We start from the raw sequence: 27374 nt of genomic DNA, 5'->3' as shown, positions 1-27374 counted from the left end.
CGAGCCAGGCCTAATCGCCCACATCAGTACCCTACCTCACTAATGCTTTTGTGGCTGAATGGAAGCAAGTCCCCGCAGCAATGTTCCAACATCTAGTGGAAAGCCTTACCAGAAGAGTGGAGGCTGTTATAGCAGCAAAGGGGGACCAACTCCATATTAATGCCCATGATTTTGGAATGAGATGTTAGACGAGCAGGTGTCCACATACTTTTGGTAATGTAGTGTATATACTGACCAGATCATATGCATCATGTCAAACGTTGATTGTAGCCCACAGTGAAAACAGTGATTGGGTAAACTGCGCCTGTACCTTGCACCCCAGAACACCTGGTGGCGTCGTGGCAATGACGATTTGGTTGTTGTCGACTGTCAGAAGAAGAAGGAGGTTCTGTTTCAGGAAGTTGTAGCAGGAACAATTATGTGGCTAACGTTGTCGTTGGCTAAATACTTTTTGTGATGGATTAACTCACATATTTACTTTGTGGGCAATGCATGAAGATTCCCACAGTTTAAAATATGGCAAGGACCGGAGACATTATCCATCTAAACGTTGGAGGAAAAAGGTGAGGACTGGGATTACTATGAATAGCTAGCTACCGGCAGCTAGCTATTGTTGGTGGGTGGATGCTAACTAACTATCTAACAGTTGTTGGCTGGCTAACTAGATAGCCAGATATTTTGAGTAAGAAAATACCGTTAGTAACATTGTCCTAAGTTAGCAAACTAACTACTGATAGTTAGATATTTTTCCAGCTAAACTATCTTTCTCTGACAGTAACGTTAGCTATTGACGTTACAGTGTAGCTGGAACGTGCAAAGCTAGCTAGCTAAGGTAATATTAGCTTGCTAGCTTCTTAATGGTTTTGAACTTGATCAAACTTGAGGCAGTGTGTATGCTCATTTGAGTGATCATGTTGTTTCAGGTTCAGCACCTCCAGACAGACATTGACATGGGTCCCAGACTCCTTTTTCTCAAGGTAGGTAGCTATCTATTTATTTTGAGACATAGGCCAATGCCTTTATTAAAGTCACAAGTGTCTTCATAATGACTCACTCCAACTCATTCATTAACCCGGCCATAGTGATGGCATATGGTAATTAGCTGTAACATCACTCAGTAAGGTCTAACTAGTGAGTTGTGTTGTCTCTGCCAGTCTTCTAAGTGGGAGGATCTCAACCTTGAAGGATGAAACTGGAGCGGTAAGTTGCCTGAAATCGATGGAAAAACCTAGGCTATGTGTATATAAACCTATTTGATATTGGCAACCACTTAGGCCTAATTATAACACATTTGTAATGTGCTGCTGATCTTGTTCTCCCACAGATCTTCATAGATCGGGACCCATCTCTCTTTACTCCTATACTGAACTTCCTGCGTACCAAAGAGTTGTTTCCCAGGTGCTAATTCCTTTCTTTACATTTGTTTACATTTAATAAGTAATATATATATATATATATTCAGCCTTGATGGCAAGTTGTCTTCCAAATTTGATTTCTTAACCTTTCTTTTTAGGTCCATAAATGTCCACCTGCTCATGCATGAAGCTGAGTTCTATGGAATCACTCCGTTGGGTAAGAAAGTAGCCAGTAGCTAGTCAAATACAGCAGAGAATGAGAGGCTGTCTTTCTTTGTATGTATTAGTGTCTGCACCTTGGTTACTTTTTTATCTTCCTCAGTGCGTAAGCTGCAGCTTTGTGATGAGCTGGACCGATCCTCCTGTGGAAACGTGCTCTTCAATGGTTATCTCCCACCTCCAGGTAGGCTGATCTATTCTAGATTTGAATTCACTTCAAGGACAGGCAAGGTTTGTGTTAAGTTTGATGTCCTGATCGTCTCCTCCTGTTGACCAGTGTACCCAGCGAAGCGGAGGAACCGTCATAGTGTGGCGGGGCCTCAGTATATGGGTAGCCGTGCCTTGCCCATGGAGAGAGCTCCAGTGAGACGCAGCAACACCATGCCACCCAACCTGGGCAACGCGGGCATACTGGGTAAAGCAATGATGGAGGAGAGGATAAGTGGTGGTAAGGCCTCGAATCACATACACATTTAACATACACATACACATTTTACATACACATACACATTTTACAAGCGTTTCGCTACACCTGCAATAACATCTGCTAAATAAGTGTATGTGACTAATACAATTTCATTGAAAAGATGCAACAAAATGCTAATGCTGTAGTTCCCTCAACAGTGCAGTACAATCATTATCAATAATAACAATTAAAAAGTCAAGTAAAAAATAACAAGTAATAGTAGAGGTAGTATGCATGTGACAAATGGGAAATATCGCTTAATGTTTAAACTGCAATTTGTTTGATTGTTTTTTCGGTTAAAATAAAAAAATTAATAAAATTCCACGTCAATTTACAATGCAGAATAATGGTCCTATTACGAATGTATGACCGCAAGGGCTGGGCAATGAAGTTATATCTACCGTAGTCATATACCCTTGAAAGAGCCTCGGCTACGGCATGTTTGTTTGTCTGGGTACACTACGGCTTTTTAAATGCCGACACGAAACCTTCTCTGGAGACAGTTTTGAAGCGCCGCTGAACGGGCATTTTACTTGTCTGTAAAGGAATGCCGCATCTGAAGCCGGACTAACGTCCATCACTCGGCGACCAGAACTGTCAATCAAATAATCTCGAGCTGTTTGCTCCCAGCCTTGCTGCCTGCACACACCACTCTCTCTTAAAAAATTACTTTAAAGTTTGTTAAATACCGTGACTTACCAAACCATTTAGTAGAAAGAAAACACATCTTCCTCTAGGAATCTACTCCTAAAATTCAGTATTTTTGGAACGGAGGAGCCTAATTATTAGGCTACATTAATTCAGGCTATTGTTCATTTAGACCATATTCAGGCCATATAAGTTTAAACCTGTGCTGCTGTTAAAAGTTTGAGTAGCCAATAGCCTACTAAATGAATACAGGCTATTGCAGCCTATAGCCTATTAGATTCTGGGAATTGTTTATTTAAGTTTAATTAAACTATTTGGTTATGTAAACAATATTAAATGTAACTGTATTTTGTTATGTCTGCTATAGGCTTTCATTAGGTAATTAGAAGGCTGTTTTTCATAGCAATTTGAAGTTGTCAGTGTTGCTTTGTGAAAATAAGAAGAGAGGCCTATCATTCTTAATTCATGGCATGGTTTCCTTTTATCTAAAATGGTGAATATAGATGCAGACATTCATTCCTGCAGGGAAGGGGAATGGCCTAACAGCCGATTGTGGCTCCAAAAAACTGACCCGTGCAGGTGTGTGTGTGTAAGTTTATGTGTAAGGGGTTGGATGTGTGGGGAGTCAGTGCAAACAGTCCCTTAGGTGCATATATTCTCAAGGTGCAAATAGTCTCAAAGTGCAGGTCTGTGCAGGGAGACAGCTAGGGTTAGAGTGAACCGTCCGTGGCTTGGGTGACTCGAGTCCTTGACGATCTTTCGGGTCAGTGTTTTTACATTGTATTTAGCTTCATTATTCCTATGAATATGTCTTGTCTGGTTGCACTGTATTGAAAGTAAAAGCTCTAACCTGGACCCATTCTTTGTTAAGGGAATATTATCAACAGGATTGTTCACTTTCACTAACACCTGTTCCTCTTTCCCTTCCTACACAGCTCAGGTTGCAGACCCAGGCATGGTCCGCATCATCTGTGGCCACCACAACTGGATCGCTGTGGCTTATGCCCAATTTGTTGTTTGCTACAGGTAAGGGCACAGGACTTCCATGCATGGTGTCACAGTGCCATATGAATCAGTCATTTGGTGTGTTATTAAGGACCATAGAGGGTATTAACTGTGCTGTCCTCTTACATCAGAGTGAAGGAGTCTACGGGCTGGCAGCAGGTGTTCACCAGTCCCCGTCTGGACTGGGTGATTGACAGGGTGGCGCTCAACGCCAAGGTGATGGGCGGCTCCCTGGGAGACAACGACAAGATGGTGGCCGTGGCGTCGGGCACAGAGATCATCCTCTGGACTATCTGTCCCGACGGCAACGGCAACGAGATAGGTCAGTTTGCAAACGAATGAACGCACAACTCTAAAAGGAAAGCATGATATAGTTTTTATCACTCAAAATGTTTGTTGACTTGTCATTAGTATTTTAAGAGACCACTTTATAGATAGTTCCGGGTGCTTATGTAAGGGCCGTGCTAATAGGTCTCCATTGTACATGCTTCCCTCCAGGTGTGTTCAGTCTGAATGTCCCTGTGGAGGCTCTCTTCTTTGTGGGGAACCAGCTTATTGCCACCAGCCACACAGGGAAAGTGGGAGTATGGAATGCAGTGACCAAACATTGGCAGGTAAAGTTGTGTCCGTACATTCTATAAGAACGTCATGTCAATAGAACATATAATCATATTATGTGTAGTAATAATATATGTGGTCCTGTATGGCCAGGATTGTGGGTTCGATTCCCGGGGCCACCCATATGTAAAATGTATGCACACGTGACTGTAAGTCATTATATGTGTATTGTACATCAGTTTTTCATGTTTTCCATTTCTCTTTCTCTTCTCAGAATCAAGATGTGGTTCCCATTAATAGCTATGATACTGCTGGTTCCTTCCTCATTCTAGGCTGTAACAATGGGTCCATATATTATATAGGTAAGGGAAGTCATATTTTCTAACTATGATGCAGTAAAGGAAAACTATTAAAATGAGTTTTTCTGTATAGAAAATTGCAGTCACAACGTGTTTTTGTAATACATCATTCAGTATAAGTATATGAATACACTTGCAAAATATAGACCTCTCATTGACGTGATCTTGTCAACAGATGTTCAGAAGTTTCCATTGAGGATGAAGGACAATGACCTCCTAGTGACAGAGTTGTACCGCGACCCTACGGAGGACGCCATCACTGCTCTCAGTGTCTACCTCACGCCCAAAACAAGTATGTCTGCCTGTTTCGATTTTGACCTTCACTGAAATTAATAGCTTTTTCTGCATGTTTTTAAGGATTAGCAAGTATCAATTAGTCAATCATGGTTATTCGAAATACAATCTTAATAGATGCATGGTGCAAAACAATCATTTTCTGAAAAACATTTATGGTCAGCAATAGTAATTTTATAGGCAGTATAATTTTATAGGTAGCTGGCAGATTTTGAATGGTTCCTGGTGGCGTTTCGCTAACTCTTGACCTTTACCCTAACCTCAATCCCCTAACATGAACACTAACTTAAACCAATTTCGATCCTAATGCCTCACCTTAACCTTTGGGTCTGCCGGCTGACTATCCACTTCCGTTTCTTGATATGCACGGTACATAACACAGCATGCATTGAGGCTAAAATGGTGTATGGGATAAAAGTCCCCAATGTGTCGTCAGGCGACAGCGGCAACTGGATCGAGATCGCCTACGGGACCAGCTCGGGCACGGTGCGGGTCATAGTGCAGCACCCGGAGACAGTGGGCTCTGGGCCCCAGCTCTTCCAGACCTTCTCAGTCCACCGCAGCCCCGTCACCAAGATCATGCTCTCTGAGAAACACCTCATATCAGGTGAGAATGGTTGGCCAGGAGCCTCCATGTTCTAGGGTTGATCGTACATTTGCTGTGTATTCTACTGTCTCTGCTTGCAAGCTGTTGGATATTATGCATATTATTAGCTACATTTCTCATTAGGATTGATTGTTTTGTCTTTTCCGCTGTTAGCTGACATAGCATTACGTTAAACATCGATGTTGCTGACAAAGCAGCAAACATTGGTCGTCCAAGTTCAGTGCAGAAGATGGGCCCGTCATGCAGATGTTTTTGGGCTAACCCTGTTCTGTCGTGTCGTCAGTGTGTGCAGACAACAACCACGTGCGGACCTGGACGGTGACTCGCTTCAGGGGCATGATCTCCACCCAGCCAGGCTCCACCCCCCTCACCTCCTTCAAGATCCTCTCTCTGGAGGACATCGACGGCCACGGGGGCTGTGCTGCCGGCATTGAGATAGGTGAGCAGAAAGAGGTCAGGGGTCAAAAGTGGACACTGGTTTAAATGTTCAATTGAAGTTAACATTTAGAGGTGCAATGAGAAAGGACTGTAATGGTACGTACTGAGTGTTGTTCCTCTCTAATAGGTCCGTATGGAGAGAGAGACGACCAGCAGGTATTTATCCAGAGGGTCGTCCCTGACACAGACAAACTCTACGTGCGCCTCTCGTCCAATGGAAAGAGGGTGTGTGAGGTGCGCTCTGTGGACGGCACCTCCATCACCTCCTTCATGGTCCACGAGTGTGAGGGGTCCAGCCGCATCGGCTCACGCCCCCGCCGCTACCTCTTCAGTGGCCACGCCAACGGTAGCATCCAGATGTGGGACCTGACCACCGCCATGGAGATCGCAGGGAAAGTGGACATCAGGGGTAAGACAACCCACACTCTAAACACATGGCTTTTTGTGTTGACTGGTTTTATTAAGTGATGTGTCATAGACATTGTGCTGTGTCTCTGACTGTCTCTGTCTGGTTGTCCCTCAGCGCTGGGCGGCCCTACAGAAGAGGAGCTCCTGGAGCTGTTAGACCAGTGTGACCTGGCTCTAACCCGTACACCTGACATGAGTCCTGCTGCCTCCTTCACCCACTCCTCCACCCCCCGAGCCTCCACCTGCAGGTACACCACACACCATTGCCAACTGCCCATGCAATCAGGCACGTTACATGTCCCAAACAGCTGCATTTGTTAACCCACTGATGCTATCCTTTTTGCAAGATTACATCATATTCAGGGCATAAAATTAACACCCGCCACCCACCAAATGCGGGTAGATTTAGGTATTGGAGGATAAGAATGTCTACTTCACCGGGGGGTGTTCAATTGGCAGGGCTCTACAGTGTGAGCATTACATTCACATTTGTGAATACAAATAGTCAAAAGTATGAGCATATGTGCGAGTTGCGATTTCTAGCAGAAAAAGTAGTTGTTTTCAAAGTATAGTATTTATGCTGTTTTGTTTGTATTTGTATTTTGTATTTATTATGGATCCATATTAGTTCCTGCCAAGGCAGCAGCTACTCTTCCTGGGGTCCAGCAAAATTAAGGCAGTTATACATTTTTAAAAACATTACAAAACATTCATAACAGATTTCACAACATATTAAGTGTGTGCCCTCAGGCCTCTACTCTACTACCACATATCTATAACACAAAATCCATGTGTACATGTGCGTATGTTATCGTGGGTTTGTATGCATATGCCTATGTTTGTGCTGCTTCACAGTCCCTGCTGTTCCATAAGGTGTATTTTTATCTGTTTTTTAAATCTAATTTTACTGCTGGCATGAGTTACTTGATGTGGAATAGAGTTCCATGTTGTCATGGCTCTATGTAGTACTGTGCGCCTCCCATAGTCTGTTCTTGACTTGGGGACTGTGAAGAGACCTCTGGTGGCATGTCTTGTGGGGTAGGGATGGGTGTCCGAGCTGTGTGCCAGTAGTTCAAACAGACAGCTCGGTATATTCAACATGTCAATACCTCTCACAAATACAAGTAGTGATGAAGTCAATCTCTCCTCCACTTTGAGCCAGGAGAGATTGACATGCATATTATTAATGTCCAAGGGCCAGCCGTGCTGCCCTGTTCTGAGCCAATTGCATTTTTCCTAAGTCCCTCTTTGTGGCACCTGACCACACGACTGAACAGTAGTCCAGGTGAGACAAAACTAGGGCCTGTAGGACCTGCCTTGTTGATAGTGCTGTAATGAAGAAGGTGGAATAGATGCAATGCAGTCACGACTCGGAGAATGCAGAGCAGCGCTTTATTATAGACAGACTTCTCCTCATCCTAGCTACTGTTGTATCAATATGTTTTGACCATGACAGTTTACAATCCAGGGTTACTCCAAGCAATTTAGTCTCCTCAACTTGTTAAATTTCCACATTATTCATTACAAGATTTAGTTGAGGTTTAGTGAATGATTTGTCCCAAATACAATGCTTTTAGTTTTTGAAATATTTAGGACTAACTTATTCCTTGCCACACATTCTGAAACTAACTGCAGCTCAATAAGTGTTGCTGTAATTTCAGTTGCTGTGGTAGCTGACGTGTATAGTGTTGAGTCATCCGCATACATAGACACACTGGCTTTACTCAAAGCCAGTGGCATGTCGTTAGTAAAGATTGACAAAAGTAAGGGGCCTATACAGCTGCCCTGGGGAATTCCTGATTCTACCTGGAGTTTGTTCGAGAGGCTTCCATTAAAGAAGACCCTCTGTGTTCTGTTAGACAGGTAACTCTTTATCCACAATATAGCAAAGGGTGTAAAGCAATAACACATACCTTTTTCCAGCAACAGACTATGATCGATAATGTCAAAAGCCGCACTGATGTAGCTCAGTTGGTAGAGCATGGCGTTTGCAATGCCAGGGTTGTGGGTTTGTTTCCCACGGGGGGCCAGTATGAAAAAATCAATAATAATAACAATAATAATGTATGCACTCACTAACTGTAAGTCGCTCTGGATAAGAGCGTCTGCTAAATTACTAAAATGTAAATGTAAAATGTAAAACAGCCCCCACAATCTTTTTATCATCAATTTCTCTCAGCCAATCATCAGTCATTTGTGTAAGTGCTGTGCTTTTTGAATGCCCTTCCCTATAAGTGTGCTGAAAGTCTGTTGTCAATTTGTTTACTGTAAAAGGGCATTTTATCTGGTCAATCACATTTTTTTCCAAAAGTTTACTAGGGGTTGGTAACCGGCTGATTGGTCAGCTATTTGAACCAGTTAAGGGGGCTTTACTATTCTTAGGTAGGGGAATAACTTTTGCTTCCCTCCAGGCCTGAGGGCACACACTTTCTAGTAGGCTTAAATTGAAGATATGGCAAATAGGAGTGGCAATATCGTCCGCTATTATCCTCAGTCATTTTCCATCCAAGTTGTCAGACCCCGGTGGCTTGTCATTGTTGGTCGACCATAATACTTTTTTCACCTCTTCCACACTTACTTTACGGAATTCAAAATTACAATGCTTGTCTTTCATAATTTGGGCAGATACAGTGAGGGAAAAAAGTATTTGATCCCCTGCTGATTTTGTACGTTTGCCCACTGACAAAGACATGATCAGTCTATAATTTTAATGGTAGGTTTATTTGAACAGTGAGACACAGAATAACGAAACAGAAATCCAGTAAAAACACATGTCAAAAATGTTATAAATTGATTTGCATTTTAATGAGGGAAATAAGTATTTGACCCCTCTGCAAAACATGACTTAGTACTTGGTGGCAAAACCCTTGTTGGCAATCACAGAAGTCAGACGTTTCTTGTAGTTGGCCACCAGGTTTGCACACATCTCAGGAGGGATTTTGTTCCACTCCTCTTTGCAGATCTTCTCCAAGTCATTAAGGTTTCGAGGCTGACGTTTGGCAACTCGAACCTTCAGCTCCCTCCACAGATTTTCTATGCGATTTAAGGTCTGGAGACTGGCTAGGCCACTCCAGGACGTTAATGTGCTTCTTCTTGAGCCACTCCTTTTGTTGACAGTTATTTTGTGTTTCTTCCATTTGCGAATAATCGCACCAACTGTTGTCACCTTCTCACCAAGCTGCTTGGCAATGGTCTTGTAGCCCATTCCAGCCTTGTGTAGGTCTACAATCTTGTCCCTGACATCTTTGGAGAGCTCTTTGGTCTTGGCATGGTGAAGAGTTTAGAATTACATTTACATTTACATTTACACATAGAATCTGATTGATTGATTGCTTCTGTGGACAGGTGTCTTTTATACAGGTAACAAGCTGAGATTAGGAGCACTCCCACACCTGGGAGCCAGAAATCTTTCTGATTGAGAGGGGGTCAAATACTTATTTCCCTCATTTAAAATGCAAATCAATTTATAACATTTTTGACATGCATTTTTCTGGATTTTTTAGTTGTTATTCTGTCTCTCACTGTTCAAATAAACCTACCATTTAAAATTATAGACTGATCATTTCTTTGTCAGTGGGCAAACGTACAAAATCAGCAGGGGATCAAATACTTTTTTCCCTCACTGTATACTTGGACATGTAGTGTCAGCATTTGTTGCTGGCATGTCATGCCTAAGTTTGGTAATCTTGCCAATGAAAAAATTATTAAAGTAGTTTGCAATATCAGTGGGTTTTGTGATGAATGAGCCATCTGATTCAATGAATGATGGAGAGGAGTTGGCCTTTTTGCCCAAAAGTTCATATAAGGTGCTCCAAAGCTTTTTACTATCATTCTTAATGTCATTTATCTTTGTTCCATAGTGTAGTTTCGTCTTCTTTTTATTCAGTTTAGTCACATGATTTCTCAATTTGCAGTACGTTTGCCAATCGGTTGTGCAGCCAGACCTATTTTCCATCTCTTTTGCCTCATCCCTCTCAACCATACAATTGTTCAATTCCTCATCATCCATGGGGATTTAACCGTTTTTACAGTCCTTTCTTAATGGATGCATGCTTATTAGTAACTGGGATAAGCAATTTCATAAATGTGTCAAGTGCAGCGTCTGGTTGCTCGTCATTACACACCACAGACCAACAAATATTCTTCACATCAACAACATAGGAATCACAACAAAACTTCTTGACCTCTTATACACAATATTAGGCCCAGCCTTTAGAACTTTGGATACTGCTTTCTGCAGCATTAGTAAATATATGATCAATACATGTTGATGATTTCATTCCTGTACTGTTTGTAACTACCCTGGTAGGTTGATTGATAACCTGAACCAGGTTGCAGGCACTAGTTACAGTTTGAAGCTTTCTCTTGAGTGGGCAGCCTGATGAAAGCCAGTCAATATTTAAATCACCCAGAAAGTATACCTCTCTATTGATATCACATACAGTGGGGAGAACAAGTATTTGCTACACTGCCGATTTTGCAGGTTTGCCTACTTACAAAGCATGTATAGGTACACTTCAACTGTGAGAGACGGAATCTAAAACAAAAATCCAGAAAATCACATTGTATGATTTGTAAGTAATTAATTTGCATTTTATTGCATGACATAAGTATTTGATCACCTACCAACCAGTAAGAATTCCGGCTCTCACAGACCTGTTAGTTTTTCTTTGAGAAGCCCTCCTGTTCTCCACTCATTACCTGTATTAACTGCACCTGTTTGAACTCGTTACCTGTATAAAAGACACCTGTCCACACACTCAATCAAACAGACTCCAACCTCTCCAAAATTGCCAAGACCAGAGAGCTGTGTAAGGACATCAGGGATAAAATTGTAGACCTGCACAAGGCTGGGATGGGCTACAGGACAATAGGCAAGCAGCTTGGTGAGAAGGCAACAACTGTTGGCGCAATTATTAGAAAATGGAAGAAGTTCAAGATGACGGTCAATCAACCTCGGTCTGGGGCTCCATGCAAGATCTCACCTCGTGGGGCATCAATGATCATGAGGAAGGTGAGGGATCAGCCCAGAACTACATGGCAGGACCTGGTCAATGACCTGAAGAAAGCTGGGACCACAGTCTCAAAGAAAACCATTAGTAACACACTACGCCGTCATGGATTAAAATCCTGCAGCGCACGCAAGGTCCCCCTGCTCAAGCCAGTGCATGTCCAGGCCCGTCTGAAGTTTGCCAATGACCATCTGGATGATCCAGAGGAGGAATGGGAGAAGGTCATGTGGTCTGATGAGACAAAAATCGAGCTTTTTGGTCTAAACTCCACTCGCCGTGTTTGGAGGAAGAAGAAGGATGAGTACAATCCCAAGAACACCATCCCAACCGTGAAGCATGGAGGTGGAAACACCATTCTTTGGGGATGCTTTTCTGCAAAGGGGACAGGATGACTGCACCTTATTGAGGGGAGGATGGATGGGGCCATGTATCGCGAGATCTTGGCCAACAACCTCCTTCCCTCAGTAAGAGCATTGAAGATGGGTTGTGGCTGGGTCTTCCAGCATGACAACGACCCGAAACACACAGCCAGGGCAACTAAGGAGTGGCTCCGTAAGAAGCATCTCAAGGTCCTGGAGTGGCCTAGCCAGTCTCCAGACCTGAACCCAATAGAAAATCTTTGGAGGGAGCTGAAAGTCTGTATTGCCCAGTGACAGCCCCGAAACCTGAAGGATCTGGAGAAGGTCTGTATGGAGGAGTGGGCCAAAATCCCTGCTGCAGTGTGTGCAAACCTGGTCAAGACCTACAGGAAACGTATGATCTCTGTAATTGCAAACAAAGTTTCTGTACCAAATATTAAGTTCTGCTTTTCTGATGTATCAAATACTTATGTCATGCAATAAAATGCAAATTAATTACTTAAAAATCATACAATGTGATTTTCTGGATTATTATTATTTTTTTTTTACAGACCTCTACATGTTTTGTAAGTAGGAAAACCTGCAAAATCGCCAATGTATCAAATACTTGTTCTCCCCACTGTATATTATCAAGCATTTCACACGTTATCCAGATACTGACTGTTAGCACTTGGTGGTCTATAGCAGCTTCCCACCAGAATGGGCTTTAGGTGAGGCAGGTGAACCTGTAGCCATATTACTTCAACAGTATTTAACATGAGATCCTCTCTAAGCTTTACAGGAATGTGGTTCTGAATATAGACCGCAACACTGCCTCCGTTGGCATTTCTGTCTTTTCTGTAAATGTTATAACTTTGTATTGCTACCACTGTATCATCAAAGGTATTATCTAAGTGAGTTTCAGAGATTGTCAGAATATGAATGTAATGTGTTACTAGCACATTATTGATTTCATGAACCTTGTTTCTTAAGCTACATATGTTAACGTGGGCTATTTTTAACACTTTTCTGGGATGCTTCATTATTTTTCTTGCTTTACTGGGAAGCTTAGCAGAGGTAGACATACTCGGTTTATTTTTATTAGTGCAGGGTGAGCTGCACACTGTGGACTTCCTACTAGGGCACACCACCTCAGTGCTAACAGTATTACTCTGGTTCATAGGCATGTGATTACTGCATACAGTCGTGGTCAAAAGTTTTGAGAATGACACAAGTATTGGTCTTCACAAAGTTTGCTGCTTCAGTGTTTTTAGATATTTTTGTCAGATGTTACTATGGTATACTGAAGTATAATTACAAGCATTCCATAAGTGTCAAAGGCTTTTATTGACCATTACATTAAGTTTATGCAAAGAGTCAATATTTGCAGTGTTGACCCTTCTTTTTGAAGACCTCTGCAATCCGGCCCTGGCATGCTGTCAATTAACTTCTGGGCCACATCCTGACTGATGGCAGCCCATTCTTGCATAATCAATGCTTGGAGTTTGTCAGAATTTGTGGGGTTTTGTTTGTCCACCCGCCTCTTGAGGATCGACCACAAGTTCTCAATGGGATTAAGGTCTGGGGAGTTTCCTGGCCATGGACCCAAAATGTAGATGTTTTGTTCCCCGAGCCACTTAATTATCACTTTTGCATTATGGCAAGGTGCTCCATCATGCTGGAAAAGGCATTGTTCGTCACCAAACTGTTCTTGGATGGTTGGGAGAAGTTGCTCTCGGAGGATGTGTTGGTACCATTCTTTATTCATGGCTGTGTTCTTAGGCAAAATTGTGAGTGAGCCCACTCCCTTGGCTGAGAAGCAATCCCACACATGAATGGTCTCAGAATGCTATACTGTTGGCATGACACAGGACTGATGGTGGTGCTCACCTTGTCTTCTCCGGACAAGCTTTTTTCCGGATGCCCCAAACAATCGGAAAGGGAATTCATCAGAGAAAATGACTACCCCAGTCCTCAGCAGTCCAATCCCTGTACCTTTTGCAGAATATCAGTCTGTCCCTGATGTTTTTCTTGAAGAGAAGTGGCTTCCTTGCTGCCCTTCTTGACACCAGGTCATCCTCCAAAAGTATTCGCCTCACTGTGCGTGCAGATGCACTCACACCTGCCTGCTGCCATTCCTGAGCAAGCTCTGCACTGGTGGTGCCCCGATCCCGCAGCTGAATAAACTTTAGGAGACGGTCCTGGCGCTTGCTGGACTTTCTTGGGCGCCCTAAGCCTTCTGCACAACAATTGAACCTCTCTCCTTGAAGTTCTTGATGATCCGATAAATGGTTGATTTAGGTGCAATCTTACTAGCAGCAATATCCATGCCTGTGAAGCCCTTTTTGTGCAAAGCAATGATGACGGCACGTGTTTCCTTGCAGGTAACCATGGTTAACAGAGGAAGAACAATGATTTCAAGCACCACCCTCCTTTTAAAGCTTCCAGTCTGTTATTCTAACTCAATCAGCATGACAGAGTGATCTCCAGCCTTGTCCCCGTCAACACTCTCACCTGTGTTAACGAGAGAATCACTGACATAATGTCAGCTGGTCCTTTTGTGGCAGGGCTGAAATGCAGTGGAAATGTTTTTGGGGGATTAAGTTCATTTTCATGGCAAAGAGGGACTTTGCAATTCATCTGATCACTCTTCATAACATTCTGGAGTATATGCAAATTGCCATCATAAAAAATGAGGCAGCAGACTTTGTGAAAATTAATTCACAAAACATTTGACCACGACTGTACAATAGCTGTAGGATCAGCAGAGGCATTCCGGGCAGTAAGAGGGACATAAATTAGGTTATTTACATTGTGTCTTCCAACGCCCCTAGGATAATGTACATTTGCTGAATCAATATGACGACTCAGCAACACAATGGTAGGGATTAAATGAGCTGGACTTGGGTAATTGATAAGTCATTGTCTCAACGCAGCCTTATAATGCTGTGAAAGGATCCAAGAACCCAAATGATTTGGGAGGATCCCATCCTCTTTATAATCCGAGCTTTGTTTCCAGAAGGTATCAAATTTGTCAATAAATATTACACCCACAGAGCTGCAATAGTCGCGTAGCCAGTTATGGAGGGCTAAACGTCTGCTGAACCGTTCAATGCCACGAATTAGGGAGGGCAGAGGGCCAGATATTATGGGGCGTTTGTTGGTGTCAAGTAGAGACCAATCAGTAATTTAAAATCCATCTTCATCTGTTCTGAGCTGCCCTTTCATCGCTGCTAATCGCACAAAGAAATAAGAATCCTACATCCCACCTCGCGCAACAACAGCTTCGCGCACTGTATGTGAAGCGCTGATAGATTCATTTTTTTGTATGTGAAGCGCTGATAGATTCATTTTTGGAGGCGCTGGCATAAAACTTGGTCTAATTTACTCAAAGTGAGACGTTGTCCTCGTGTTTCTTGGCTATTTACATTGTTTTGTTCACAAGCTTGGTTGTTTTTCAATGTTAGTTTGAATCTGCTGCTTCAACTGATAGAGAAGCGACGTTGTCTACTAACATCCCAAATTTTACACACTCAGGACATGACTCGATTAGCCCCGTTACCACGGTAACCTTCCGCCCTTAAAGGGGCAGCTGAACATTTTGTCTCATCTGATATTTTGGTTAAAAGAAAAATGAAATGAAATTGAGCAATATACCACATTACTTCTTACTAATACATTTCTTGTTTTAAAACATTACAAAGCATGATCATCTGTTTTTAAATGTAATTATGGAGAAACATTATTTTGGCTGGTAAACAATCTAAGTGGCTGGTTGATTTTTTTCATCTACCTGCCACAGTGGCTGGTGGAACCAAAAGTACATTTTAGGCCCTGATCATATTCTCTCTGTTTATCTTGTCTCTGCAGTTTGCAGTCCCAGCTGAGTGAGAGCTCCAGGGAGCGTGGGGCCAGAGGAGGTGTGAGCAGCTCGTGTCCCTTCTCTGGTAGCCTGCCCCGCCAGGCCCCTCCGGTGCCCCTCACCAAGCCCCGGGACATGGCTCTCTCCATGGCGGGGTTGGGCCTCCAGCCCCACCACCTAGGTCTGAGCCAGGCCTCCCTCAGCAGCAGTGGCAGCCCCCGGCCCGGCCGCACTGCCCTCCAGGACAAAGACCGGGACGGTGGCATGGGGTCTCTGCGAAGGGGCAGCTTCGTGGAGCGTTGTCAGGAGCTTGCCAAGGTCTCGGACTCTGCAGGAGGGGCTGAGGGGGGCACGCGGCGCAGCCTGGCCGTATGCTCAGAGTTGGAGGCTAGACTGGGCCTACGGACCCCCGCCTCTTTCTCCAGCCCCCCTACAGCCTCTCACGCCTCATCTTCATCACTGCGGCGGCCACAGCCCACCTCACCCAGCCCTGCCCCTGCTACAATCGTAAGTCCAACCCGCTCCCAGACCCCTGTGTCGCCTCGTCGAGCTGGCACCTCCCCTACTACAGAAGCCCCGCCCCCGGAGGCTGCAGCAGCCACTCCAGAGAGCTCCTTCCCTGTGCCCCCCACCAGTCCTAAACCCCCCATGAATGAGACCAGCTTCTGACTGGCTCTGTGATATATGAGTGAGTGGACTAACTATGGACGCTTTTGGTGTTTCTGAGCATGTGTGGTTTAGTGATGGCACGTATTGTCACATGTATGGACTTTTCCTTGTTTAGCATCAAGGATGCATATCAAATGTCATTCCTCTGTTTTCAAAAGGGTCAGCTGTGATGTAGACACGATTCATATACAACATATCCAAATTGTCAAATTGTTGGTGATACACAATGTAACTCTAGCCATGTATGAAGGTGTTCGGTTGCATTTGGTAGAGCAGTGCATTTCATTAAATTACACTGAACAAAAATATAAATGCAACAATTTCAAAGATTTTACTGAGTTACAGTTCATATGAGGAAATCAGTCAATTGAAGTAAATTCATTAGGCCCTAATCTATGGATTTCACATGACTGGGAATACAGTAGGGTCGTGGATCAGAAAACCAGTCAGTATCTGGTGTGACCACCGTTTGCCTCATGCAGCACGACACAGCTCCTTCGCGTAGATGATCAGGCTGTTGATTGTGGCCTGTGGAATGTTGTCCCACTCTTCAATGGCTGTGCGAAGTTGCTGCATATTGGCAGGAACTGGAACACGCTATCGTATACATCGATCCAGAGCATCCCAAACATGCTCCATTGGTGAGATGTCTGGTGAGTATGCAGGCCATGGAAGAACTGGGACATTTTCAGCTTCTAGGAATTGTGTACAGATCCTTGCGACATGAGGCTGTGTATTATCATGCTGAAACATGAGGTGATTGCAGCAGCTGAATGGCACGACAATGGGCCTCAGGATCTCGGCACTGTATCTTTGTGTATCAGTGGAGGCTGGTGGGAGGAGGACGGGCTCATTGTAATGGCTGGAATGGAATAAATGGAACGGTATCAAACACATCAAATAAATGGAAACCATGTTTGACTCTGTTCTATTTATTCCATTCCAGCTATTACAATGAGCCCATCCTCCTATAGCTCCTCCCACCAGCCTCCACTGCTGTGCATTGAAATTGCCATCGATAAAATGCAATTGTGTTCGTTGTCCGTAGCTTATGCCTGCCCATACCATAACCCCACCGCCACCATGGGACACTGTTCACAACGTTGACATCAGCAAACCGCTCACCCACACGACACCAAATACGCTGTCTGCCATCCTCCCAGTACAGTTGAGACCGGCATTAATCTGTGAAGCGCACACATCTCCAGCGTGCCGGTGGCCATCAAAGATTAGCATTTTCCCACTGAAGTCGGTTACAACGCCAAGCTGCAGTCAGGTTGAGACCCTGGTGAGGATGAAGTGCACGCAGATGAGCTTCCCTGAGACAGTTTCTGATAGTTTGTGCAGAAATTAAGTTATTTGGTTGTGCAAACCCACAGTTTAATCAGTTGTCCGGGTGGCTGGTCTCAGACGATTCCGCAGTTGAAGGAGCCAGATGTGGAGGTCCTGGGCTGGCATGGTTAAACGTGGTCTGCGGTTGTGAGGCCAGTTGTACGTACTGCCAAATTCTCTGAAATGACGTTAGAGGCGTCTTATGGTAGAGAAATGAGGATTCAATTTTCTGGCAATAGCTCTGGTGGATATTCCTGCTGTCAGCATGCCAATTGCACGCTCCCTCAAAACTTGAGACATCTGTGGCATTGTGTTGTGACATCTGCACATTTTATTGTCCCCAGCACAAGGTGCACCTGTGTAATGATCATGCTGTTTAATCAGCTTCTTGATATCCTACACCTGTCAGGTGGATGGATTGTCTTGTTGAAGGAGAAATGCTCACTAACAGGGATGTACACAAATTTGCGCACCAAATTGCGAGAAATAAGCTTTGCGCGTATGGAAAATTTCTGCGGTCTTTTATTTCCGCTTATGAAACATGGGAGCAACACTTTACATGTTGTGTTTATATTTTTGTTTAGTTTATAATAGTCAGCTTTACAAAAAATAAGATATTGTTCCTGGTTATTTGAATTTAAAGGGACTTTTTCAACCTCATATTCATCATATTCAGCACCAAACCAGTCTACAAATGTGAAAACGGCACGTTTCAATGAGCTGTGGTTAAAAAGATTTTTAAAAAATCTCTGTGACATCACAGTGTAAGATTTAAAGGAAAAAGTGGTGATTTTCAAAACCTGCAACGAGTTTCAAGCCCAAGGGAGGGTATTTTCTTGCTCCCCACGTCACCGCAAATCTCATAGTGTTTGAAAATCACTGTTTTTAAAATGTTTTAACTTTTGATGATGCCATCGGGTAGAACTTTCAGATGGGACATTAAACGTGTGTCCTGACTCTCTGTGGTCACTAAAGATCCCATGGCACTTATTTTAAGAGTAGGGGTGTTAATCCCTGTGTCCTGGCTAAATTCCCAGTCTGACCCTCATACCATCATGGCCACCTAATCATCCCCACCTTCCAATTGGCTTATTCATCCCCCCCTCCTCTCCCCTGTAACTATTCCCCAAGTCGCTGCTGTAAATAAGAATGTGTTCTCAGTCAACTTACATGGTAAAATAAATAAAATAAAACCTTTAACTTTATATTTATTTCTACCAAACTTAGAAATGTGCCACTGTTGACACTGGAATTGTGCTGGAGAAAAGTGGTGAAATTGCCTTTTAAGAGAAATGCAATGACATGTAATAGTCTTAACCCCACACTGGGTTCCACCATCATGGGGTTGCAGGCTGAAGTGATGTATAGGCCTACACCTCTAAAAGTTTCTGATATCCTCTACAGATTTCTCTTTCACAGTCTTCCTGCTTTGCACTACTGTTGGCTTTCTGTACCTTAAATGAGTCAACAAGCCTACTGTACACGCAGTATCAATGTGATGATTGTTGAAGAGGAAACTGATGGAGAATCTATAGATCAATGATAGACGTTTTATCATTCATATGTTTAGTTACATCTGACTAACTTACTGCCATTTTGGATCATTCTTTTTCAAGTCTTCCTCCAGATCACGACCCTGTGTTGTATATCTTCCCCAATGGGTTATGACCCTTTTACCAAAACTTTGTTGCAAGGACAAGCAACTTGATTGTGGAGGGATTGGTTAAGAGTTGTGATTGGCGTAAGACACATTTTGTTATGTTGCACTTGAGGTATGAGTGCCTTAACGTAATAAAATAATTCATACTGTTTTTATATTTTGTTCATATTAACCTGTTTTCACGTGTTTGTGTATTTAATGGTTTATGTTGCAATGTTAAAATAACCGGGCTAATTGATATGGGACTGACAACAAAGTAGTTCAGCAGTATTTCCTGTTGCACTAAAATGTCAGATGAAGATGTGTGTTCAAATTTGTCTCGTCTCTGTTTACTGTCTTGTCTAATACTTGTCACTGTTTTGTTGTCTTTCTCACTTTGGTAGCATTTGTTTTTCTCTGCAATTCCGTGTTATGTCACATAAATGAAGCAGAAAGTCATATTGTTCAAACTCTTCCAGTTATGTGTATGTTTGTGTCATTGGTTAAACTGGCACCACCTTGAATGTTTTGTGGAATTGTACGAAACCAAAGGTAGTCATTTAACCCATTATCCTATGTTGTTTTTGTACATTTTATTTCTATGCTATTTTCTGACTATCTATATATATATATATTTTTAATCATCTTAAATGGAAATATAACATTGAATGTTTTGTGTCTGTCTGTAGAAAGTACATCTGTCTGTCCATTAACTAACAATAATAATAATAATAATTTTGTCAACAGTGGGATTGCTTTGTCAGTAGCAGAATGTTACCCGAGGATGCTGCGAGTGCATTTCATATACAGTACCCTTGACTGTACTTTTCTAAACTGTTCTTCATAGATCGAATAAAACTAATTACAGTGAGCCTACTTTGTGGTTCAACATGAAACGCAATGTTCACTCTCCAACGTCTGTGACACCAAACACATGTAATTCCAAAAGCATTTTATTCAAACACATACAAACTAGTATGAAAGCAGTTCATGTCTTTGTACAGCGATCATGTAATAAATAAATACATAAATAAATAAAATACAAATGTCATGGCAAATCACCTTATTAGTACAGTATGATAAGGCAGGTAAGTCAAAAGAATGTGCTGTTTGTAATGATAGCAGTACTAATAGTTTGGTTCAGCCTGGCTAACAGTTGCAGAGGCCTTTGGCTATGTGATATCTAGTTACCAGAATGCATGATCAATAACCATAGTGCTATTATGTTTTCACATGAGTAACATCCTTTCATATTGACTGAATATCATGGCTTGAAAATCCCTATGATATAAAAAAACAATGTACATACTCTCCTCTGGAAAAAGTACCAAAATAAATGAATCTACTAGATTGCATTACAGATTGCACAATAGCAATGTAAAGGTAATTTCCGATTGAGCTGACAGGAAGGGGTTTACCATGAATGCAGTCTCCGCTAACGCGGGAACATTGTCTTTAAATTTAAATCACACTGTATAGTTGAACTTCCGTGATAGGGATTGAATAGAGCCGTTGTCTTTTACCCTAATAAGAAACAAGATCTATCACTTGTATACGTTGTTCTACTGTACGCAATTCTCATAAGTCAGTCTTGTTCCATGACACCTTGACTTGTCATAAAACTGAACCACCAAGCCCTGAACTTTTGACCCCACAGCAATGGGGCACCTGGTTACGGTTTGTGTGGGCCAATGGGAGGTTAGGTGTAGAACAGTCATATTTTAGCATCCAGCATCTCCAGGAAGAGTTTGTGCATGGGCACGCGGCCCTCCAGGTGGAGCCGGCAGAAGGTGTCCACGGCGCGGTTGGCAGTCTGCCGGAGCAGGGGAAGGGTCATGAGCAGCTTGCCTGCCCGGTGGAGCTCCGCTGGATGCTGGGAGCTCTCATACTCCTGCAGGGCCTCATGGAGTCCGTCCTGGAACTGCTGCACTGCTTCTGCACTCTCCAGGTTCTCTGCATCTGTGCGGGGAGAGACAAGGTCAAGGGAGGCCTGTGGGTGTTTGGGTGTGGGTGGAATCGGGTGTTAAACCTCCCCTTGTTTCGGCACGACAGCGTGTCAGATTCCATTGTCCACCTCATTTGTTTCTCCATTGAGGGCTAATGGACGGGCCAACGTTAAGTTGCATGCAGCCGACCTTCATTTTTCCTGAAAGGACTGTAAATGTAAAAACAAGGGCTCCCTCCTCTGATCCTTCTAGCCACCTCAGGCGGTGTGACTGCCCCGGAGTGTCAGGCTAACGCAGCCAGACTCGCCTAATGGATTTCTGAATTCCTGTGATAATTTGCAGGGTGCTGGGAGGCAGATGGATTTATTGATCAGGGCTGAGGGCAGAAGCTGCCTTCTCACTGCTAGGATATTGATCAGTTTCCACTTGCTGTGGTCTGGGGACAACAGCGGGAGCCGGGAGGGAGGGGGTGGGGGGGGGGGGGGGGGTGGTAAGAGAAGTGAGTGTTGGAGAACAGATTTGGCAGAGGTCTAGACCTCGCCTCTCTGTCATGGTGGTCTGAAGAGTGACAGTTGTACAGAGGTGATTGAATAATGATTCATCAACTAAAATGCGTAGATTTTTTTGTTTTGCACACAAGTATGTGGTATAACATGGGTGCTACCGTTCACAGAATGACCCCTTTATTTATGACTCCAATAACAAACAAAATACAACATGTTAGTCATTATATCAAATTATTAATGGTAGTTTAAAATTTTAATTTAAGTGGAGGGCTGATACTGACTCAGGTAATGCTTTGAGAATGTAATTACTAAAATACGAGACCTGTGAGGAACGTTTGCCAATATGGGGGCTCTAGCCACGCATTCATTCCCTGACAGCTAGTAGCTTTTCAAGTCATTGACCATCATTTAACAGCCTTGCCTTGCTAGGGGACCTGACCCTGGAGAAAAAGTGTGTTCAAGGACACACCCTGAGGTAAAGGCACTGTGGATCACACTTAGGGGCTCTTTTCAATTTGTATCGCTGAAGCGATTGCACGATAAAATGTAAAGGTCATTTTTGATTGAGCCGACATATGCAGCGTTTACGTGAATACAGTCTGCTAATGCGGCAACATTGCCTTTACATTTCAATCATGCTGTAACGCTGAACTTCCACGATACGGGTTGAATAGAGCCCTAACTCTCTCCACAGTCCTGAAGGAGTGGCTGTATGTAGGGCTGCCTGAGAACGGTGCAGTAGATTTTGTGCCAAGTCAGTGTATTGTAAAGCTCAATTTAACACAATTAATTATTGTAAGCAGTAGCCAGGCAGGTTAGATAGTAGTACATATTTTTGGTAGTTCTGCAATTCTTATAATGCTTTCTAATAGGGTTTGTACAAAGGTACAGCTAGGTCTCTTGAGTTTGTTTTGTCACAGCTGACAACACCGAACTACTGATAACAGATATCCAGTGCATGCCATGTATTTAGTACCTGAGTTGGCGAGGGCCATAGCCTTGAGAGTGACCACCTCCTCTTGGCTCAGGTTCATCTGCTGGTACTTGGTGGTCAGCTGTCTCAGGGCAGTGTAGAGGTCATAGAGGCCGGCCGCTTTGCACTGGGCCTGGTCCAGACGCAGGTTCCCAGCAAACACTAGCTCCTCCCCATAGCCCAGAGACTGAGACACCACTGACAGCACCAGCGTCTCCATCCAACCACTCTGCAGCAGGGCCATCTGGTCCACCAATGAAAGGGCAGAGAAGCCTGGAAGGGCAAGTATGGAAACGTAATACTCCATAAGTTCTCACAATATAAAAATAAAACTTTGTCCATTTGTGCCAGTGTAAAATGGCATGGCATAGTATTTTTATTTAACCTTTATTTAAGCAGGGAGTCATGCTTATTTAACATGACATACAAGAGCAACAGGAGTGGGTACCTGGGATATGCTTTGCCCAGCCAATCATGACCAGGAGTTCCCTGTTTAGGAGGTCACACAGCGTCAGCAGAGCTTTAAGGTTGTCATCATTGGTTGAGTTGTCAGGCGTGGCACACAGGGGGGCTGGCTCTGTCAAGAGGAGCTGGGAGATCACTTTGTTTCCTGAAAGAGGTCAAACAAATATATTAGTAATATACTCTAGTGTACTCCCCGTTTGTAACTGACAAGGCTCTTATTGGAGTGTGTGAGTGCTGCATGACAGAGGGTACTCACCGTTGGACTTGAAGGGGTGTGTGTATGGGGCCTTCATATATAGAGATAGGCCAGAGTCCCCCCTTCTCTTGTATTTCTGACGTCCTCCTCTGACTCGGTCCATGCGAACACCTGTAGTGACACAAACATGATAATCAGTGATCATCATGTTTCCTCATTGACTGATCCTCAATCCCCAAGTCAAGAACAGATTATGGGAAATGTACAGTACTACATAGAGCCATGGCTACATGTAACTCTATTCCACATCAGGTAACTGATGCAAGCAGTAAAATCAGATTTAAAAAACAGATAAAAATACACCTTATGGAACAGCGGGGACTGTGAAGAGACACACACACACAGGCACAGACACACGCTTACACATACACATGATAAGACACGCTCTCTACACATGTACACATGGATTTTGTGTTGTAGATATGTGGTAGTAGAGTAGTAGCACTTAATGTGTTGTGAAAAGTGTTATGAAATGTAATGTCATGTAATATTTTAAATTGTATATAACTGCCTTAATGTTGCTGGACCCCAGGAAGAGTAGCTGCTGCCAAGGGGATCCTTAATAAATACAACTCTAAGTCAGGCTGTATGTGTTCTGTGGGCCTGTACGCTTAAGCATTTCAGTTTATTGAGCCCAGTGATTCCATTGAGATGAGTTGATGAGTTGGTCATCAAGTCTCACCTTCCTTCATCATGCCGGCACGCAGGCACTTCTGGAAGCGGCACGCTTGGCAAGACTTCCTACGACGCTTGGTGATCTCACAATCATTCATCACAGGGCAGCTGTACTCAATGTTACCTGGAAACACAGAAAGTACAGCTCTGTTTACACCCCGCCCTCTATACTTGTGGTTACCAGTCAGCAAAGCCAATGTCTCAATAATGTAATCCAAATGGTGATACAGTATCTTTCTCACAGTGCATTTTTTATGCTTATCTTTTCAGTCAGCCTAAAGGTCAAATTGGCATGTTGTAAATCAAAGTGTATGTTTAGGGGGTGTGCCACCATGGCTAACCCTTGCCATCTGGTGGTTTACTGAGTTTCACTGTCTGTGGCACCATGACATAAGTCAATTGCCTCTGTGTTCGCTGGCACCCTGAGCTTTCACACAGCAATCAATAGAAGCCCAGACAAAATACAGATATTGATTGGCTTTTCCACACTGAGCCTAACTCCCACCACAAGTGTTACAAAGTTTGTACTCACACAAGACAAAAAGCAATTTAATAGAGTATTGACTAATTTCTCCCACCCATCTATACCCAGACAAGCGGGTCTGGATCTGGGGGTGATCTAGGGGCCAAGGGCCCGTCGATCAATGAGCTTGCCCCTCCCCTGTCCCCTGGACCCTGGACAAGAGGCTCTGAGATTAGGGCATCCAAATCACAGCTCCGAACTTTTAACAGGAGATTGGCACCTCTTCAGAGTGCCATTCACAAGAAATGTAAATGTATTGTGTGGTGTTACAGGCGCAATAACACATTTAGCTGCATGTTCATACTTTGAGATGGGCACTGTTGCTAAAAGAATGCATTATGAAAAGTCACTTTTGATAAATGAGAATAAAATAAGTAGATATAGTTATTTTCATTCAACTTCAAGCATACTTGAAATTAGGCACATATTAAAATATTGTTGAAAATCAGTCCTTAATGCATCAGGCGTCACTGGATCAATATCATACGTCAGTTATTTTAATTACTAGGCTATAGCCCTCACGGCCAATCAGTGTAATTTTGTAAATGCCGGATCTCTATTGCAAGACGCATGATTCACCAAAGTTTCGTCAAAATCGGCTCAAAGGAACGTACGAACGTACGGAGACAGATCCACAGATTTCATCGTGGGGGACAATAAATAATTTCTGGGGCCATCAACCAATATGAAGCACATTGAGTCTTCACACGAAAATCAATCCCATAGCTGAGTCTGCGGCTGACAAAACTATTGGAAATCTGTGTATGCTGCAATCAGCCTCATTTGCTCTTCCCCCTCTAATATATTATTGATTATTTTATTAATTAAGATCTAGCCCAGAACTTTGTCATGTCCTAAATGTATCACGCGTGCACGCTCGCACACAGTGCAGGCAACACACACCATCACAGACGGCTTGATTTGATGTTATATCAGGTGTTTGCAAAAACGTATACACTTTTGTTTACCTTGAATTGTTCTCTTGAAGAAAGCCTTGCATGCCTCACACGACGCTACTCCGTAGTGATATCCTGATGCAAAGTCGCCACAAACTAGGCACAGCCTTTTAGGTCCAGAGCCCAGCGACGATAGGTAGTCACATTTGAGGATGGAGTCAACGTGCGCCGAGAGCGCCAAACTGCTCTCCGAGCAAAACTGAGATGCGCCGCTAGAGTCCGGTGCTGCGCCGACAACGCTGCCGCTGCTGCTCGAACTCGGGGATTCCGGGTCCATCGAGTGACCCTGTGAGAATAAACTGTATCCACTGCTATCCGACCTGGGACTGAATGGTGTGGTGCTGTCCACGGCGAAGGTAGGGCTGGGGGGATCCGTCTTGATACATGTATAATCTGGTGAAGGAGCGTCGTCGGTGTTTGAGGAGTCCAACAGGCTGATGGCACAATTGAAATGATCATGACAAAAATATAGTCTAAATCATGCCCAATTATTTATCCTAAGAGCTGCTACAATAACAGTGTGGCATGCAGACCACAATATAGTCTGCCTAATGGGAGGACCACCTAAAGGGCCACCACCTCTATTCATGTTCCCCATGGAGGAAATCAACTTCTGCACTTATTCTACAGACAATTAATAATAACTTTTAAAATAAAAAAATAATTAAGGCTTATCTAATGCTTTAATTAAAATAAACACAAATGAACTGCACACAATTGATGACAATCAGATGCATGACCAATACAACATATCTATGATCACATTAAATTGTTCATTACTTTTATACCAAATATGAATGGCAAGAAAACCCATAAATCTGAAGAATTCTTACTGGTTGTGCTGGCTGAGGAAGTGGATGTTTTCACTCAGGCAAAAATCCTTTAGATCCATATCAAGGAAGAAAGTCTCAAGGAGATTCAATGAGAAATATAGTTGTCAAGGCAGTAATAGTATTCTAGTATTCTGGTTTGGAAGCTAAATGTAGAGAAATAGTGACAGAGTGAGGACACTGAGACAAGGGCCACAGTTATAGCTGCAGGTTTATTTAGCTGAAGCCTTGTGTCATTAGAAAGGGGCGGGGCCTGGATGTCTAATCCTGACAAGTACTAAACCTTTGTTGATGGTTTCATTCTCTTCTCACTTCTATTGTGTTGGGCATACAACATACATATTTACATATTACACACAAGGTATCATTTATACATAGTCAAAGTATGAACAAGATTTGTTAAAAGAGGATTTTCACTGTTCCCTCTTCGTGACAACGTGTTATCAAAGTGAAGTGATAACATGAAATGTTATTGCTTATGATGGAACACCATGCACTATGTCCGTTGGTTTTGCTCAGTTGTCATTAAATGCATTTTACTATTCTTTTTTCCCTTACTCATCTGTTTTCCAGACGCCACCCTTATCTCTGTCATTGTGGAACCAGGATTTCCTTCTTATACTGTTTGGTGTAAACAGAGAAAGCACTCAGACCAGACTCTTTGCATCCAGGTATTTGTTGTTCCTCACAACAAAGTCTCACTTTTAAAAGCTATGAATTGCATATTGGTGACAATAGTATTCTAGTTCCTGAACCAGAACGCTTCCCTATTATTGAAGTATGTTAATTAAGATTTTCCAGTCTCACATAGCCTCACATAGGCCTTTCTCTTAGAAGTGGGTTTGCATGGTTAATCTGTGAAAGTCAGGTAAAGTGAGCTAGAGTGAAAGTGAGAGGCAGGCAGGGGGAATTAGAACAGACCAGAAAACCAAGGGATAGAATTAGACTAGAGAAAGGGAGGGGAGAGAGGGAGTGGAAAGAGAGAGGGGACTCTTACCTGGAACTGGTCAGTAGGTCAGGTACAGGGCTTACAGC

General features: G+C 43.2%; 2 protein-coding genes across 3 annotated transcripts; one reads left to right on the top strand and one right to left on the bottom strand.

Moving 5' to 3' along the window:
• The first annotated feature begins 384 nt into the window (after nt 1-384).
• LOC121562483 (SH3KBP1-binding protein 1) lies at nt 385-16590 on the top strand. 2 transcript variants are annotated; one of them, XM_041874738.2, is made up of 17 exons: nt 385-563; nt 924-977; nt 1155-1200; nt 1325-1398; nt 1514-1572; nt 1678-1758; nt 1852-2022; nt 3624-3714; nt 3825-4015; nt 4192-4307; nt 4526-4613; nt 4786-4902; nt 5341-5511; nt 5795-5950; nt 6077-6358; nt 6473-6605; nt 15578-16590. In XM_041874738.2, the coding sequence occupies exons 1-17, from the start codon at nt 517-519 to the stop codon at nt 16236-16238; spliced, it is 2538 nt and encodes an 845-aa protein (XP_041730672.2). In that variant the 5' UTR covers nt 385-516; the 3' UTR covers nt 16239-16590. The 2 variants fall into 2 exon arrangements, with proteins under 2 accessions (XP_041730672.2, XP_041730667.2); XM_041874733.2 differs by having other exon boundaries at nt 5323-5511.
• A 3233-nt stretch (nt 16591-19823) lies between these two features.
• Nucleotides 19824-26494, bottom strand: LOC121562472 (estrogen-related receptor gamma-like). Its single transcript, XM_041874729.2, has 7 exons — nt 26343-26494; nt 25522-25943; nt 24038-24154; nt 23356-23466; nt 23083-23244; nt 22638-22907; nt 19824-21168 (listed from the first exon to the last, which is right to left on the bottom strand). Exons 1-7 carry the CDS (start codon nt 26399-26401, stop codon nt 20924-20926), a joined length of 1386 nt encoding a protein of 461 aa, XP_041730663.1. The 5' UTR covers nt 26402-26494; the 3' UTR covers nt 19824-20923.
• Between the last annotated feature and the right edge of the window lie 880 nt (nt 26495-27374).

Source organism: Coregonus clupeaformis, chromosome 5 (genome assembly GCF_020615455.1).
Source record: "Coregonus clupeaformis isolate EN_2021a chromosome 5, ASM2061545v1, whole genome shotgun sequence".
Taxonomy (NCBI): domain Eukaryota; kingdom Metazoa; phylum Chordata; class Actinopteri; order Salmoniformes; family Salmonidae; genus Coregonus; species Coregonus clupeaformis.
Note: the sequence above shows the minus strand (reverse complement) of the source record. Positions and strands in the feature narration are given on the sequence as shown.

Coding starts and splice junctions, on each gene's coding strand:
- LOC121562472 (XM_041874729.2), bottom strand. CDS start 26,401: ATGGATCTAAAGGATTTTTGCCTGAGTGAAAACATCCACTTCCTCAGC. Junction 23,467..24,037: donor TGCCGGCATGATGAAGGAAG/GTGAGACTTGAT, acceptor GTGTCACTACAG/GTGTTCGCATGGACCGAGTC. Junction 22,908..23,082: donor CTGGGCAAAGCATATCCCAG/GTACCCACTCCT, acceptor TTGCCCTTCCAG/GCTTCTCTGCCCTTTCATTG.
- LOC121562483 (XM_041874733.2), top strand. CDS start 517: ATGGCAAGGACCGGAGACATTATCCATCTAAACGTTGGAGGAAAAAG. Junction 2,023..3,623: donor GGAGGAGAGGATAAGTGGTG/GTAAGGCCTCGA, acceptor CTTCCTACACAG/CTCAGGTTGCAGACCCAGGC. Junction 5,951..6,076: donor TGCTGCCGGCATTGAGATAG/GTGAGCAGAAAG, acceptor CCTCTCTAATAG/GTCCGTATGGAGAGAGAGAC.